The following is a 15,169-nucleotide window of genomic DNA, read 5'->3' as shown; positions in this document are numbered from 1 at the left end:
ATTCAAATTGAGCATCTTTCATTTGCAAGTAAATGAAACATTAGCTTCCAGATAGCTAAAAATTTACCCCTGAATGTATTAAACACTTATTTTATGTGTACAAGTGTATTACCTACATGTGAGTGTATCCGTGTTGTGCAATGCCATGGAGGTCAGAAGAGGGTGTTGGATTCCCCTGAACTGGAGTTAAGGACAGTTCTTAGCTGCCATGTGGGTACTGGTAATTGAACCCCATTCCTCTTCAAGAGCAGCCAGAGCTCTTAACCACTGAGCCATCTTCCCAGCCCCTAAACACTAAAATATTTAGAAGGAGCACACACTAATACCAGCATTCTGAAGGCAGAGGCAGATCTCTCAAGATTGAGGCCAGCCTGGTCAGCAGAGCAAAGTTCCAGGCCAGCTGGTGCTACAGGGAAACTATCTCAACAAACAAAATCATTTAGGAGTCTTTGGATACATTTAGTTTCTGCCTTTATACTATCCTGTTTTTCATTATGAAAATTTTATATATGGTTAGAGCTGTTAGGCAATCTGGGGTTTCTCTTTACTGGTAGTCTCAGTCTTCTGGGACTATTTCATTCCTGTAGGGAAATCATTGCTGCTAATCTTAACAATCCTAACAATTACTGACCCACTATGATGAGATTGCTAGGACAATGCAGCTCTTTGGAAGATTCATCATCTGCAAACATTTTCTCCATACCAATCTATCTGCTCTAGGGAAATACTGGGAATTTTTTTTTGTGGGGGTATTATTAGTTTTTGTTGTAGTGTTGGGGTTCAGACCCAGGGCTTTCTGCATGGTAGAAAGGGCCTTTCCACTAGAGCTGCAACTTATTCCCTTTACTGGGGTTTTGGTTCCAAGAGCTACTTTCTCTTTAATGTTTTTTTTTTTTCCTCCTGCAGTTTTCTCATCTCGTCCTTCTTTGTCCTTCACGCCATGACCTGTCCTCTGCCTAGCTGCAACGGCTGTTATGTGAAGGCACAGTACATGAGGTCCTACGAAGCTCTGCTAGGAAATCACAGGGACTTGCCATGAGACAAGTTCTTCTAAGCTAGTTCTCAAAGATGGAACTGATTACAGAATCCAAGGAAGGAACATACCTGACAGCTGGATTTGTGAACATCTGCTGATCTTTGGAGGTAGGGCTCAAACACTGACAAAGTTAGGAAAACTGAGGGGGGGTTCCCCTTTGTGCCTTGTGTCTTTTTGTGGTTGTTGCTGTGCTAGAGATACAACACAGTGCCTAGGGCGTGCTAGGCAAGTGCCTATCGCTTGGTGTTTTCAAACAGTGTCTTACTACACAGCTCAAGCTAGCCCACCAACTTGTGATCCTCCTGACTCAGTCACCTGGGTGCTGGGATTGCAGATGTGTGCCACCATACCTACTTAAGAATATATTTTTATATTTTATTATTTTTAAATATTTCATTTATTTTATGTATATGAGTGTTATGCCTGCATGGTGCCGTGCAGTGCCCGAGGAGGACAGAAGAGGCTGTCAGATCCCCTGGAACTGGAGTTACAGACAGTTGTTAGCTGCCATCCATGTGGGTACTGGGAATCCAATCTGGGTCTTCTGCAAGAACAGTCAGTGTTCTTAACCGCTGAGCCATCTCTCTAGCCCCAATATTTTATTTTTATGTGTATGAGTGTATTGCCTGTATGCATGTAAGTGCACCGGTGTCATGCAGTGCCCATGGAGGTCAGAAGAGAGCATCGGATTCCCTGGACCTGGAGTTGTGGATGGTTATCAGTCACCATGTGGGTGCTGGGAATCAAACTCAGGTCACTGCAAGAGCAGCCAGTGCTCTTAACTGCTAAGCCATCTCTCCAGCCCCAAGAATATGATGCACAAGATGACACTGGGTGATACTAAGTGACCCATTGACAGGTTTCCAAATACCAAACCAAATAAAATGAACCACACCAAATCCAAATTACAACACTTTATTGCAGCATTGGCAAAGGTCAGATTTCTGAAGCTGGTGAAGACTGGGCGGTATTTCCATGTGAAGTGTTACAACTTTACAAGTTTTGTTTCTTATTTAAATCTACATGCAGAAACTGAAACATGGTAAAAGAAAAATGCAAAATAGAAAAAAAGATGTAATCAAGTTGTAGCATACAGGCATGTTCTTTAACTAAATTACTATACCTATTGGAAAGCAAACGAAAGACCCCTATCCTAATAAATGAACAGACTGTCAGAAACAGACTAAGAACCTTCATTTCTATTTAGTGGGGGGAAAGAAAACAAAATAGAACGAAAACAAAAGCAAAGTAAAAGCCCTACTTGTTTCCATATTTTGTTTAGAGACAGAGGCTGTAAACCCATGAAGGTCAACAAAATATTCTGATCCACTTCTTGTTGTCCTTCCTCCATTTTCTGTGACATGCTGATGGGCACGTTTTATTTTCAATGATACTTACAATGGGCTCAACTATATCCCCGTTCTTAGGCTGGTAACAGACTTTTCTAAACCATCTGAATTAATGCTCATTGTATACTAATAGTCTTCACATTTTTCTTTCACACCACTGACTCTGATGGATAAAATGGACTTTTCTCCCTCTTCCCTTGTTCCTCGTGAAACAAATTCCTAAACAAAACCCTTCCTGGTGGAATATCTGGTATTTGGATATCTTTCATCTTTTTGTTGTCCTGCATGTAAGTTTTTACTAGATTTTGCTGCTTGCTCTATACTTTTCTACTGTAGTCCTGGAGCCCCCAAATGTATCTTCTTCCAACATGGGATGTTCGATTCAGAGACACTGTAACTTAAATCAAGTTTAAAACGCAAGTTATTTCCCCCATACCATTCCCATCTCAACCATTTCTTCTCTGGCTCAGTCATCTCAGTGACGCTCTTCCTGGTGTAACTGCTCAGTAGTCAAGTGAACCATCTCTTTTCTTGACTGCCATTCTCAAGAGAAGATTAACCCTCACGTGATTTCCATTACAAAAGGCCTTTCTGCCTTGTCTGGAAGCGTCGGCTTGTTCCGGTGTTGGCAGAGGCCGGTGTTTCTGCCTCATGGCCCCAGCCTGTCCCAGGTTTAGATTCGCAACTCTCTAGACCGACATGCTGAGATGTGTCCACTGCTCTCATTCAATTGCTGGAGGACTCCACTATCCACAACATCAGATACAGGACCTAATGAAATGACACGTGCTGCTGGATCAACGTCTCCTAAAGGTACAAACAGGGTGACGTTAGAAACTTTACTGCTGCAGCGCAAAACTGGGGCAAGAAAGTGTCCCTCAAACACTAGCAGTCATCATGCACTGACTTCTCCAAGTTAGTGCTTTTGAAGATCATGTATGCTCTTAATATAAGGAAGGTTCCTCTACCTTTTCTGCAGCCTCTCTTTCTCATTTCTGACATGGTCTCATGCAGCCCAGGATGCCCTTGAACTCTTCATCTTCCTGTCTGTTCCCTAGTCCTAGGATTACAGGCATGTGCCACCATACTGGCCCGCTACACCCAATTTCTAGGACACTAAGAAATCATAGTTTGTGCAATGGTTGAACTGTGCATCACCCAAATGCAGCATATGGTGAAGTCTAACCTGCAGAATATAAACTTATTTTGAAACAGAGTTGTTGGCAGATGTAATTAGTTAAGTTGTGGCCATACTGGATTAGGATGGGCTGCTGACATGACTATGTCCTTGTAAAAAGAAGCATGGACACTGAGATGCACACAGGAAGAGCGCTATGTGAAGATCAAGACAAAGACTAAGGTGACGCATATCACTCGAGGATTGCCAGCCATCTTCCGGGAGCTGGGAAGCCTGGGACAGATTCTTCCTCACAGCTCAGCTGATTCCTTGACCTCAGATTTCTTGCCTTCAGAATGGAGACAACAAACTTCTGTTACGTAAGCCACTCAATGTGCAGCACTTTCCTATGGCAGTCTGAATGAACTCTTGCTGTTTGTTTTACACAGAGCAAGTTAGATTAGCAAAAAACTTTCAAGGAGTAAAACACATATATAGAGAAGTATATCCTCAGCTGTGTTTACCCACACCTCGTCTAGAACTGAACTGAATGGGAAAAATGACACAACCATTCCCTGAAGGATGAAATGATACAAAAGTTTCCTCTGAAGTCGATATAAAGTAACTGTCTAAAATAATACATAAGTGCAAAAGGTGAGAGGAGAAAATGTTTAAAATCTTTGGTAAGATATACTTTTAGTAGAATGTCACTTGACTGGCTTATAGGCAAAGAACCACCCTGAATAATTCTAAGAGCTGAAAACAGTTTTATAATGTACACTTTGGGTTAAATGTTACTCTATGAAGTATAGTATTTTATAATAAAGTTATCATTTAATCTTAAAATATGAAATAAAGAAATTTCTAGGCAAGGTGTGGTACAACCTGTAATTCTAGCACACTGGAGGCAGAGGCAGGAGCACTGAGAGTTCAGCATCAACTTGAACTACACATAGGGAGACCCTATCTCAAAACCATGGGCTGGGGTATAGCTCAGTGGTAGACCACTTGCCCAGCTGAATTAATTACTGAGCATTGGAAATAAAAAAAAAGAAAATAGGTAACGAAAGTTACAACCAGATGTAGTAATGCTATCCTAGCTACTTAGAAAGATGAGATGGGAGGACCACTTAAACTAGGGATTATTTAAGTTAACATGGGCAACACAGCAATACACTGTGTCTCAAAACACAAACAAGAGGGCAAAGTTGCTTGCTACCACAACCTGATGACCTGAGTTTGATCCCCAGGTCCCACATGGTGGAAGAGAATCTCTCCCACAAGTTATCCTCTGACCTTCGCATGTGTGCCCCTTTCCACATACACCAAAAAAAAAAAAAAAAAAACCAAACCAAACGCAGTCTACTTGAAGGAGGTCTGGAAGTTATCTGCAGCACAAACCCTTCTCTAATGTGGCCTGCTTGTCAGCAGCTTTGCTTTCACCTAACAGTCTGTGACAAATGATTTACATCGAGCATTTCAGTCAGTCCAGATGATCAACATGCATCTGCAAAGTCTGAAGAGCACTGGAAGAATCCACATGAATCATCTCTTCTAGACTGTTATTAGTACTAACACTTGCCAAAGATGCTACAGTATCAGTTTTCCAACACTAACTGAATAAAAAGCAACTTTTCTGTACTACAGAAAATCTAGAAAATAATTTAAAGCATCTTCCCTCATTCAAAGTAAATGTAATTTTCTAAAGGGCTGAAGTTTTAACTTACATTCTTAAAAAGAATCTCTTGAAGCCAGATATGGTGGCGTATGCCTTTAATCCCAGCACTCTGGAGGCAGAGGCAGGTGGATCTCTGAGTTCAAGGCCAGCCTGGTCTACATAACAAGTCCTAGGCAAGCTGGGGCCACAGGGAGACCCTGTCTCAAAAAGACAAAAAAAAAAAGTAATTAATGCCTGGGGGGGCCTATCAAAATTCACAGGCAAAAGAGTTCCAACTACTTTGGTCATCCATTTACAAGTAAAGTTCCCCTTTAACTGACATATGTTACCAATATTAATAACTGACTTAAAATTCTCAGATGTTTAAATGACAGGTTCCCACAAGGCTCCCTCCTTATACAGGGAGCCCCTTTACTGCAGCATGCTTTTAAGATACTCAATGATGCCACAAACTTCTACCAATGCTAAGCGTGTTCCAAGGTAAAAAGCAAAAGAAAATAAATAGGAGCCAAACCACCAGAAGATTCATTCTATCAGTTTGTCCTTTCAAATAACGACATCTCTTCACTTAGATTTAAAAACTACAAAGAATATTTGGTATTCCACAAGGCTCAAAAACTTTTTTTGCATATTTTTCTTGCCCTTTTAAAATATTTATTCATACCTGCATTTTAAGATTTATGTATTTTAAAAATTTTGTGTGTGGGTGGGTGTCTGTCTGTATGTATGTGTTCCTGAGTGCAGGTACCTGCAAAGGCCAGTGGCATCGGGTGGCCCTGGAGCTGGAGTCACAGGTAGTTGTCCAATGTGGGTGCTGGGAACCAAACTTAGGCGCTCTGCAAGAGCAGTATGAACTCTTACTGCTGAGCCATCTTCCCAGATTCTCATTTAAAAGCATTCATTACACTTTACAGATGGCTATTCTTTTGTTTTGTTCATTCATTAAATAAAATATATATATATATGTCTTTTTGAGACAGGATCTCCCTGTAACCCCCAAGGCTGGCCTTGAGCTCAGAGATCCACCTGCCTCTGCCTCCCAAATGCTGGAATTAAAGGCACGTACCACCACAGCCAGCACTTTTTAAAAATACATATATTTTTAAATTTTACTTATTTTTATTTTATGTGTATGAGTGTATTGCCTGCATGTATATGAGTGTATCCATGTCGTGCAATGATGTGGAGGTCCGAAGAGGGCTTTGGATTCCCCTGGAACTGGAGTTAAGGAGCTGGGAATCGAACCCACGTCCTCTGCAAGAGCAGTCAGTGCCTTAACCGCTGACTCATCTCTCCAGCCCCCTTAAAAATATATTTTGAGACAAGTTCTAACTATGTAACTCTAGCTGGCCTTGAACTCCCAGAGATCCGCCTGCCTCTGCCTCCCCAGTGCTGGAACAGATGTGTGCATGCCTGGTTCAGAGGCCATTCTTTTTTTGAGACAGGGTCTCCCAGTAGCTCCAGCTGGGCTGGAACTAGCTATATAGAACAGGCTAGCCTGACACTCACAGAGATGTGCCTGCCTCTGCCTCCCAAGTGCTGGGACTAAAGGCGTGCACCACCACATCTGGCTTCAGAGGCCTTTTTTTTTTTAACTTAAAAAGAAAAAGTTTATTTATTATTTTTATTTTATGTATATGCATGTATTGCATATAAGTGCACCCGTGTCATGCAATGCCCACAGAGGTCAGACGAGGCTGTTGGATCCCTTGGGACTGGAGCTATGGACAGTCATTAGCTGCCATGTGGATGCTGGGATTTGAACCTGGGTCTTCTGCAAGAACAAGCAGTGTTCTTAACTGCTGAGCCATCTATCCAGCCCCCAGATGCCATTTTTAAAAATCATGGGGAAGTTAGGATTTTTTTTCGAAGTTTTTTTTTTTTTTTAACTTAAAAAGAAAAAGTTTATTTATTATTTTTATTTTATGTATATGCATGTATTGCATATAAGTGCACCCGTGTCATGCAATGCCCACAGAGGTCAGACGAGGCTGTTGGATCCCTTGGGACTGGAGCTATGGACAGTCATTAGCTGCCATGTGGGTGCTGGGATTTGAACCAGGGTCTTCTACAAGAACAGCCAGTGTTCTTAACTGCTGAGCCATCTATCCAGCTCCCGGATGCCATTCTTAAAGATCATGGGTAAGTTAGGATTTTTTTCTGAAGTTTGTTTTTTAAAAAAAAAAAAATATATATTTATTTTTATTTTATGTGTATGCGTGTATTGCCCACGGAGGACAGAAGAGGCTGTCGCAGCCCCTGGAACTGGAGTTCCAGACAGTTGTTAGCTGCCATGTGGGTGCTGGGATTTGAACCCAGGTCTTCTGCAAGAACAGCCAGTGTTCTTAACGGCTGAGCCATCTCTCCCAGCCATTTCTGAAGTTTTAATTTTAGATAAAATAAGCAGGAGTTAGTACTCCCACAAAGAAATGACAAGAGGGATGAGCTTGGGAGGAGAACTGGGGAATGAAATGTATTAAATGACAAAACATAGACTGTAAAAAGTCCCTCTGTCCATTCAATAGCTATTTGTTGAGCTTCTATTAGATGCTAGGCAGTAAGAGCCACATAAGAGATACAAGGAAAGACACAATTCTTGTCCCAACAGTCTTGAATCTCCTGGGGCATGGAGACAAGCTAACAGGTAATTAAGTAGGAAATGTTCTATAGACTATACTGAGTCGTGGTTGCATATCTTTACTGTCTTACACCAGACCTGAGAAGGTCAAGAGGGGCCCTGAAGGAGGAATAGGAGTTAACTGTTCCTGAACAGGAGAAAAGCAAGATACTGCTTCAGAGAAAGGCAGAGAAGAACTGTTAAGAGGCCAGTCTGGTTGGGAATAAAGAAGGAAGGGCAAGCAATGTTAACCACGTTGACTGATTCAAACTTTATTCTACAGGCACAGCATGAGGGGCCTTTAAGGGCTTTAAGCAGAGGAGCTCACAAAGTCAGATGGGGGACTGCATCTCAGAACACTGGCTGTGGTGAAAAGAATGACTTGGAAGGGTTGGGATGGGCTAAAAAGTTGACGAGGAGCTGCAGAAGTAATCCACATTTGAGCTTAGTCAACAGGCCAGGAAAGAACTGCAGCAGTAATACAAATGACAAGTGATGGTAGCTTGATCTAAATCTTACTACTGCGGTGGAGAAAATGGGCAAATATGAGTGCTATTTAGTTACTGAATGCAGAGAATTTAGTTCATTGCCTAGCTGAAGGAAAAGAATGAGTAAAAACTGAATCTTTTAAAGCCTCCTTTTTAGTGTGTGGACAATGAAGTAGGCACACAGTGGGAGAAAGGGGTTTTGGACAGGGCACATAATGAGGTTTGTCTCAGAGACCCACGGCTGGGTAGTCAGAAACTCAAGTGCAAGGTTTGGGAAGGCGTTCGGGATGGCAACTGGGTCAGAGGAGGGATGAACCTCCTCCACAGAGAAGTGTAAGAAAAGGATAAGCCCCCCAAACATTACAACACCAGCAGTATGTACTCATGGAGTGTCAGAAGTCGGAGGGGTTAGGGAGAGAAGAAAAAAACCAGAAGCCAGCCAAGTCATGGGAAGAGGGAAGAGTAAATCAGGAAAAAAAGCGGGTGCACATTGGGAAAATGACTAAGACAACACCCAAGAAGCAGTTAAGAGTCTCCTAGGGAGCCAGGCAAAGGCAGCTTTATAAACAGACATTACTTTTATATCTGAGTTGAGAAAAGCTTGGGTTTTAATAAAAGCAGCATGCGCTTATAGACATTAGCCTGCAAAAATGGAAATGTGAAGTTGATGAAAACTATCAAGATAAAAATATCCTAATAAATTGGTCTCTGATAATACAAGGACAGATATAACAAAGAACAGCACAACATATACTTTAAGCTTAAGAAAATGAGGCCAGGTGTGGTGGTGCAGGCCTTTAATCCCAGCACTTGGGAGGCAGAGACAGACAGATCTCTGTGAGTTCCAGGCTGGCCTGGTCTACAGAGCAAGTTCCAGGCCAACTAGGGCTACAAAGTAAGACCCTGTTTCAAAAAACAAAACAAAACAAAAAAAAAACCCAAACAAACAGAAACAATTTGTTGTTTGTGGCTGGAGAGTTGGCTCAGCTGTTAAGAATACTGGCTGCTCCTGCAGAGGACCCTGTTCAGTTCCCAGCACCCACATGGTGGCTAACACCATCCTAATCTCCAGTTCCAGGGGATCTCACACCCTCTTCTGACCTCCATGGTCATTGCATGACATGAGTGCACTTAAACACGCAGACAATACACTCATATACATCATCATCATCATAATAATAATAGAAATAATAACAAGAGCCATAGTAGTAATAATAATAATAATAATAATAATAATAGAAATAATAATAACAGGAGCCAGAGAGATAGCTCAGCAGTTAAGAGCACTAGGCTCTTCTTGCAGAGGACCAGGGTTTGATTCCCAGCACCCACATGGTGGCTAACAACTGTCCATAATTCCAGTTCCAGGGGATCCAAAGCACTCTTCTGACTCTTGTGAGTCACAGGTACACTGCATGACACAGGTACACTTATATACATACACATAAGACTAAAATAATAAATTTTTTTAAATATTAAGAGAAAAGGAAAAGGCAGAAAATTAATATTTTTCACCGCCTTTTTGTTTTGTTTTTGAGACAGGGTCTTCCTGTAGCCCCCGCTGGCCTGGAGCTCACTATGTAGACCAGGCTGGCCTCCATCAGATATTCTCCTGCCTCTGCCTCCAGAGTGCTAGGATTAGAGGCGGTGCACCACAACTCTTGGCACCTTTTCATTGTCTTTTAAGCTAGTTTGTACATTTAATAGCAATAAAATGGGCTTCAATAAAATTAAGCTTTTATCGGTGAGTATAACCCAAAATTCTCTAATCTGCTCATACAGGCATTACTGAAACAAAAACATCATTAGGGAAAAGCCAGTGCATACTGTCTTACCTCCCACCAGTCTTAAAGATTAGATCTGCATTAGGTGCTCCCTTTGGATGTTGGTACCGAGGCCGCCGCTCACGATTGGTGTTTGCTGGAGCTGGGCGCTGTGCAAGAGACTGCAACATTTCTGTGATTAGGAGCAAATAAGAAAATGCTGTTAGCTCTTCTAAAAGCATGCCTTCTAGAAACCTGTAAGACAAATAAAACATTCGGGAGAACGTGTTTTTAGTCTTTACAGGTAGCTGACTTTAAAAAGAACATTATACAGGCTAAAATGACTATGAAGTGCTGAGAGACCATGAAAAGGTAAAGAGCAGTGACAACTTTGATGACTGCATTAAACACACTCAAAAATTTTCCACTTTTTAATGTGTGTGGGTTGGGGGGTATATATGTACGGCAGGTGTGTAATGTTCATATGTGTATGTGTGCATACTGGGAGGTCAGGACAACCAGGTATTGTTCCTCCTCAGGCACTACCTACCTTGTTTGTACAACAGGGTTTCTCACAAGGACCTGGGGCGTGTCTATTCGGTTGGCTGGCCAGCCAGCAAGCCCCAGGAATCTGCCTCTCCAGCACTGGGATTATTAAAAGTGCCACACCTGGCTTTTCTAAAAGATATTTTTATTTATTATTTTATGTGTATGACTGTATTGCCTGCATATATGTAACCACACCCATGTTGTGCAATGCCTCAGAAGAGGGTGTCAAACCCCCTGGAACTAGAGTTAGGGATGGTTGTTAGTGGGTACTAAAGTTAGGGAACTAGAGTTAGGGATGGTTGTTAGTGGGTACTAAAAATCCAACCTGGGTCCTCTACAAGAGCAGTCAGCGCTCTTAACTGCTGAGCCATCTCTCCAGCCCCACACCTGGCTTTTTATGTGGGTGCCAGGGAAACAAATGCAGTTCCTTATGTTTGTATAAAGTGGTAAGCACTTTATTTACTGAGCTCCCCCCCCAGTCCTAATTTTCTACATTAAAAAAAAAAACAAAAACGGTTTTACTGATTTGAGAACTTCATACAATGTTATTTTGATCATACTCAATTTTTCACATTAAAAAAAAAGATTTTTATTTGTATGCATGTGTATCTGTGTATTGGTATGATCACATGCGTACAGGTGTCCATGGAGGCCAGAAGACAGTGTTGGATCCCCTGGAGTTAGAGTTACAGGTAATTATGAGTCACCTAACACAGGTGCTAGGAACCAAACTTGGGTTCTCTGCAGGAGCAGCATGCATTCTTAACTGCTGAGTGATCTCTCCAATCCAATTTCCCACATTTTAAATAACTGAGTTCTCTTTTTTTGAGACAAAGTCACTATGTAGTACAAGGTGGCTGATCCTCTTGCCTCAGCCTCCAGAGTGCTGGCATTATAGGCATATGACACCACACCTGGTCTGTGAACGATCTCCTACCTTGATAATCCTCTTGTTCTTGCCGTTCATTGATATCTAATGTGAGCTTTTTCATTCTCATCCTCTCTTCTTGCTCTGCTTGTTGCTGGTTCCAATGATTTGCGGCAAGTTGAGACGACATGGGCACATTAAGGATCTTAAACTGAGGAAAAACAAAGGACTCACAACCAGCTTGGTAGGACAGCAAGTAGACTTAGTTTAGAAAACAACACTATCTCTCACTCTACGTCAGATTTATGACAGCATCTACAAACAGATACAAATACCATTTCAAGAAGAGACAAAGCCTCTCAGAGTCAGATGAGAAATGGAAGGCCCCCAAGTTCAACTAATGTCATGAATAGCAGAAGTTCTTTGATGCACCCTATTTGAAAGTATATGTCTAGGACCGGGGACAACTTTTCACAGATTGGTCAAATATGGATTAACTGTCAAAAAGACATTATACAGCAAAATAAAAAGCACATCCTTTTCATTTCCGCCTGTGCCCTGAACTGTATGGGGAAAAGCTGGTCCATCTTCATCACCTTACACTTCATCTTTCTGAAGATAGCTGTGACTCTAAAGAGGAACAGTTAAACAAATGACCTAGAGACCCCGTTCCCTGTTATAGGCAGAGTGAGTTCTTGTCTTGGAATGATTTTGAGCAGGATATTCCTAGCTTAGCATACAAAAGACAAACTTAGACAAAATTTTACAAAATTAAGGGTCATGGCTCCCTGGGAAATTTACGCAAGCTATGCTGCCATTTAAGCATAAAAATGGAAGTGTTTCATAATCTAAATTTTCTGTTGTATGATAATTTGCATGCTTTACATAGGAGGCCTCACTATTACCTAAAGGCCCGTGGAAAGGCAGAGTTCAGGGAGCTGTGCCGAGGACCCCAGACCTTTCGTTGCTTGACCCATGCCTGTGAAATGTAAGCATCCCTGAAATTCTTAGTGAACTTTAACATTACATGAGGTCTGACTCATTTGAATCAGATTAAAAATTTGGTTTTGTTATTATCTCAGATGTTCTTTATTGGCATCCTCTTTTCGGATACACATCAGTCAGTCAATGTTCCTATTAGAATGTAGTATCCAGAACACTGAACACACAAGGGCAGACATACTAAAGAGAAAATGATCAAGGGTAGGCAAGAAACCACATACAATCGGGCATGGTGGTGCACACCTTTAATCATATGGCTCCTGATGCAGAGGCAGGGGGATCTCTGTTAGAGATCAGTTAGAGGCCAGCTGGGGCTATGGGGAGACCCTGTCTCAAAAAATAAAATAAAATAAAATAAAATAAACCCCCAATTTACAGGAAGTACTAATTTTCCCAGTCAAAAACTATAACAAATCATAATTCCTAATATTGACTGCAAAACAATGACTTGTTTCCAAGTACTTAGTTTTGCATTTTAAAAAGATTTTATTTATTTGTGTGTATAAAGACCAGAAGAGGGTGTTAGATCTCTCAGAGCTAGAGTTATGAACATTTGTGGGATGCCTGGCTTGTTACACTGGCGCTGGGTTCTGAACTCTGATCCTCATGATTGTGTAGCAAACACCCTTTTAACTGGTAAGCCATCTCTCCAGTACCTACATCATTAAATATCAGTTATTATGTTAACTTTGTTTTAATGATCAAAATAGCTTATTTAATTATTCAAATTCATAAAAACTTAAATAGAGAAATGAATGACAACATTATCCTTTGATTTCTCTGCAACTACTCACTTCACGGCTGCATTTTCCCCTAATGACTACAACAGCAAGTCTTCTCTCAATACAAATCTGGTATACAAAGAGAGCTTTCACAGAAGTTAAGAATTAAACATTCCTATAAGGCAACACATTTCACACTTGTAAAAAATCCGTTGCACCAGAAAAGTCAACACCCAAAAACCAAATAAAATAGTAAAAATCAGAACAAAATACACATTCTTTGTCAGACCACAAAATACCATGTTTCTTCAAATAATGTTCCTAAAACTGAACATTTTCCAAAATACCAAATAAAGTTTATTACTTAATAACCAAGACATAGGAGTTATTAATAAACTAAAAATGGTCTTATTCTGACCCATATAATTTAGAATTCTAGACTACTAATGTTAATTTATTTTGAATTTCCAAACTCAGGTTTAAAAAAAATGTTTGGATTTTCAATGTATGTATATGTGTTTTGCCTGCATGTATAAGTGCACCCATGTCATACAATACCTACTTTTGAGACCAGAAGAGGGCATCAAATCCCCTGGAAATGGAGTCACGGGCAGCCATGGGCTGCCAGATGTGGTTACTAGGAACTAAACCCAGTTCCTCTGCAAGAGCAACAAGTGCTCTTAACTGATGAGCCATCTCTCCAGCCTCTGGAGAACTATCGTAATCTCTCCTTTTCTTAATAGCAAGGAAGGCTGGGGCACCAGGTCTTAAATCTTGGGAAGGTGGGGTGGATCACCTTTTCTTTCAGGGTCAGGCCTTAGCCCTCACACTCTGCCTCAGCTTGACAGTTCTGATAAAGACTCCTGAAGGCTAGAGGTTGGGATTCTCCTATTGCCTCTGGGAGGTAAGTAACAACCCTACCTGCCTTATTCCCAAGGTTTAGCACACACTCCAGTACCAGTTACCCCTGTTAAGCAGGGTCAAGGACCTGCAGCTCAGCTTTAAGCTCTACGTAGAAAGGGCTGGTTGGGGGCTCAGGTCTCAGCAGGTACGTGCAGGGGGCAAGGATCTTCCCTCCATTCAACCCCCACTCTGAGCTCTCAGAAGCAAGTCAAAGAGTTCCAGTACTCCTGGAGGTAGGCGGGGAAGTTTCAGTGTGGCTTTCATCCACTGGCAATGGTGACTAAGGATGGTGGTGTAGAGCTGTTCTTTGTCCTCAAGAAGCAGGGTGGGGCTAGGGCTAGGCTTGGGAGCCTGGGGGGTGTGGAAGGTGGTCTTCTCCAACTCTAGGTGGCAGGACTTGACTGCAGAAAGGAACTCTGTGCAGGAACAGTAGAGAGGCCCAACAGGGCCCCTGGCTGTATGACTAGCCCTAGAGGAGTGGGGGATGGAGTAGCACACTACCAAGGTCAAGCAGTGGAATTCAAGGTTAGCCCTGCTCACCATCCTCTTCTTCCTGGGATCTTTCAGCCTCTATCCTTGGATGGGGAAAGCTTTTGAAACATTTTTAATATTACATGTGTGTTTGCAGTGTGTAGTTCAGAGGACAACTTGCAGGAGTCAGTTCTCTCCCACCACCATGTGGATCCCAGGGATTGAATTCATATTGTCAGGCTTGGAAGCTAGCATGTTTAACCACGAGCCATCTCACTAGCCCAGCAACATTTCTTTGAAGTTGTCCTAGTTGGGTGTGTGTGTGTGACAGACTTTCCATTACTGATGGCACTGCAAGTCTCGCTGACTATGTATCTAAAACAGCAGCCTCTCTTTCACTCTCTCTCCCTATCCCTATCTTTCTCTCCTCTTACCTTATTTCCCATCACATTTCCCCAGATTGGTATTATGAATTTCTTTATCATATGCCTCCCAAAACCACACTGAGAGCTCCTAAGAGAAGAAGGGCTTGGTTAACTACTGTTGTGTTCTGCACAAAGGGCCTGGTAACTAACTAGCAGGAAAACAAAATATACAAACGGCTTA

General features: G+C 41.8%; 1 protein-coding gene across 1 annotated transcript in view; it reads right to left on the bottom strand.

Moving 5' to 3' along the window:
• Positions 1-1,935: 1,935 nt before the first annotated feature.
• Positions 1,936-15,169, bottom strand: part of LOC103737484 (UPF2 regulator of nonsense mediated mRNA decay) — a gene marked incomplete in the record, with an annotated part of 29,170 nt that continues 15,936 nt past the window's right edge. Inside the window, 3 exon segments of the mRNA XM_008837309.3 lie at positions 1,936-3,192; positions 10,121-10,241; positions 11,535-11,676. Of these exon segments, the coding sequence (XP_008835531.2) occupies positions 3,183-3,192; positions 10,121-10,241; positions 11,535-11,676 (273 nt within the window).

Source organism: Nannospalax galili, unplaced genomic scaffold, assembly GCF_000622305.1.
Source record: "Nannospalax galili isolate Female #2095 unplaced genomic scaffold, S.galili_v1.0 scaffold678, whole genome shotgun sequence".
In the NCBI taxonomy this organism is placed as follows: domain Eukaryota; kingdom Metazoa; phylum Chordata; class Mammalia; order Rodentia; family Spalacidae; genus Nannospalax; species Nannospalax galili.
Note: the sequence above shows the minus strand (reverse complement) of the source record. Positions and strands in the feature narration are given on the sequence as shown.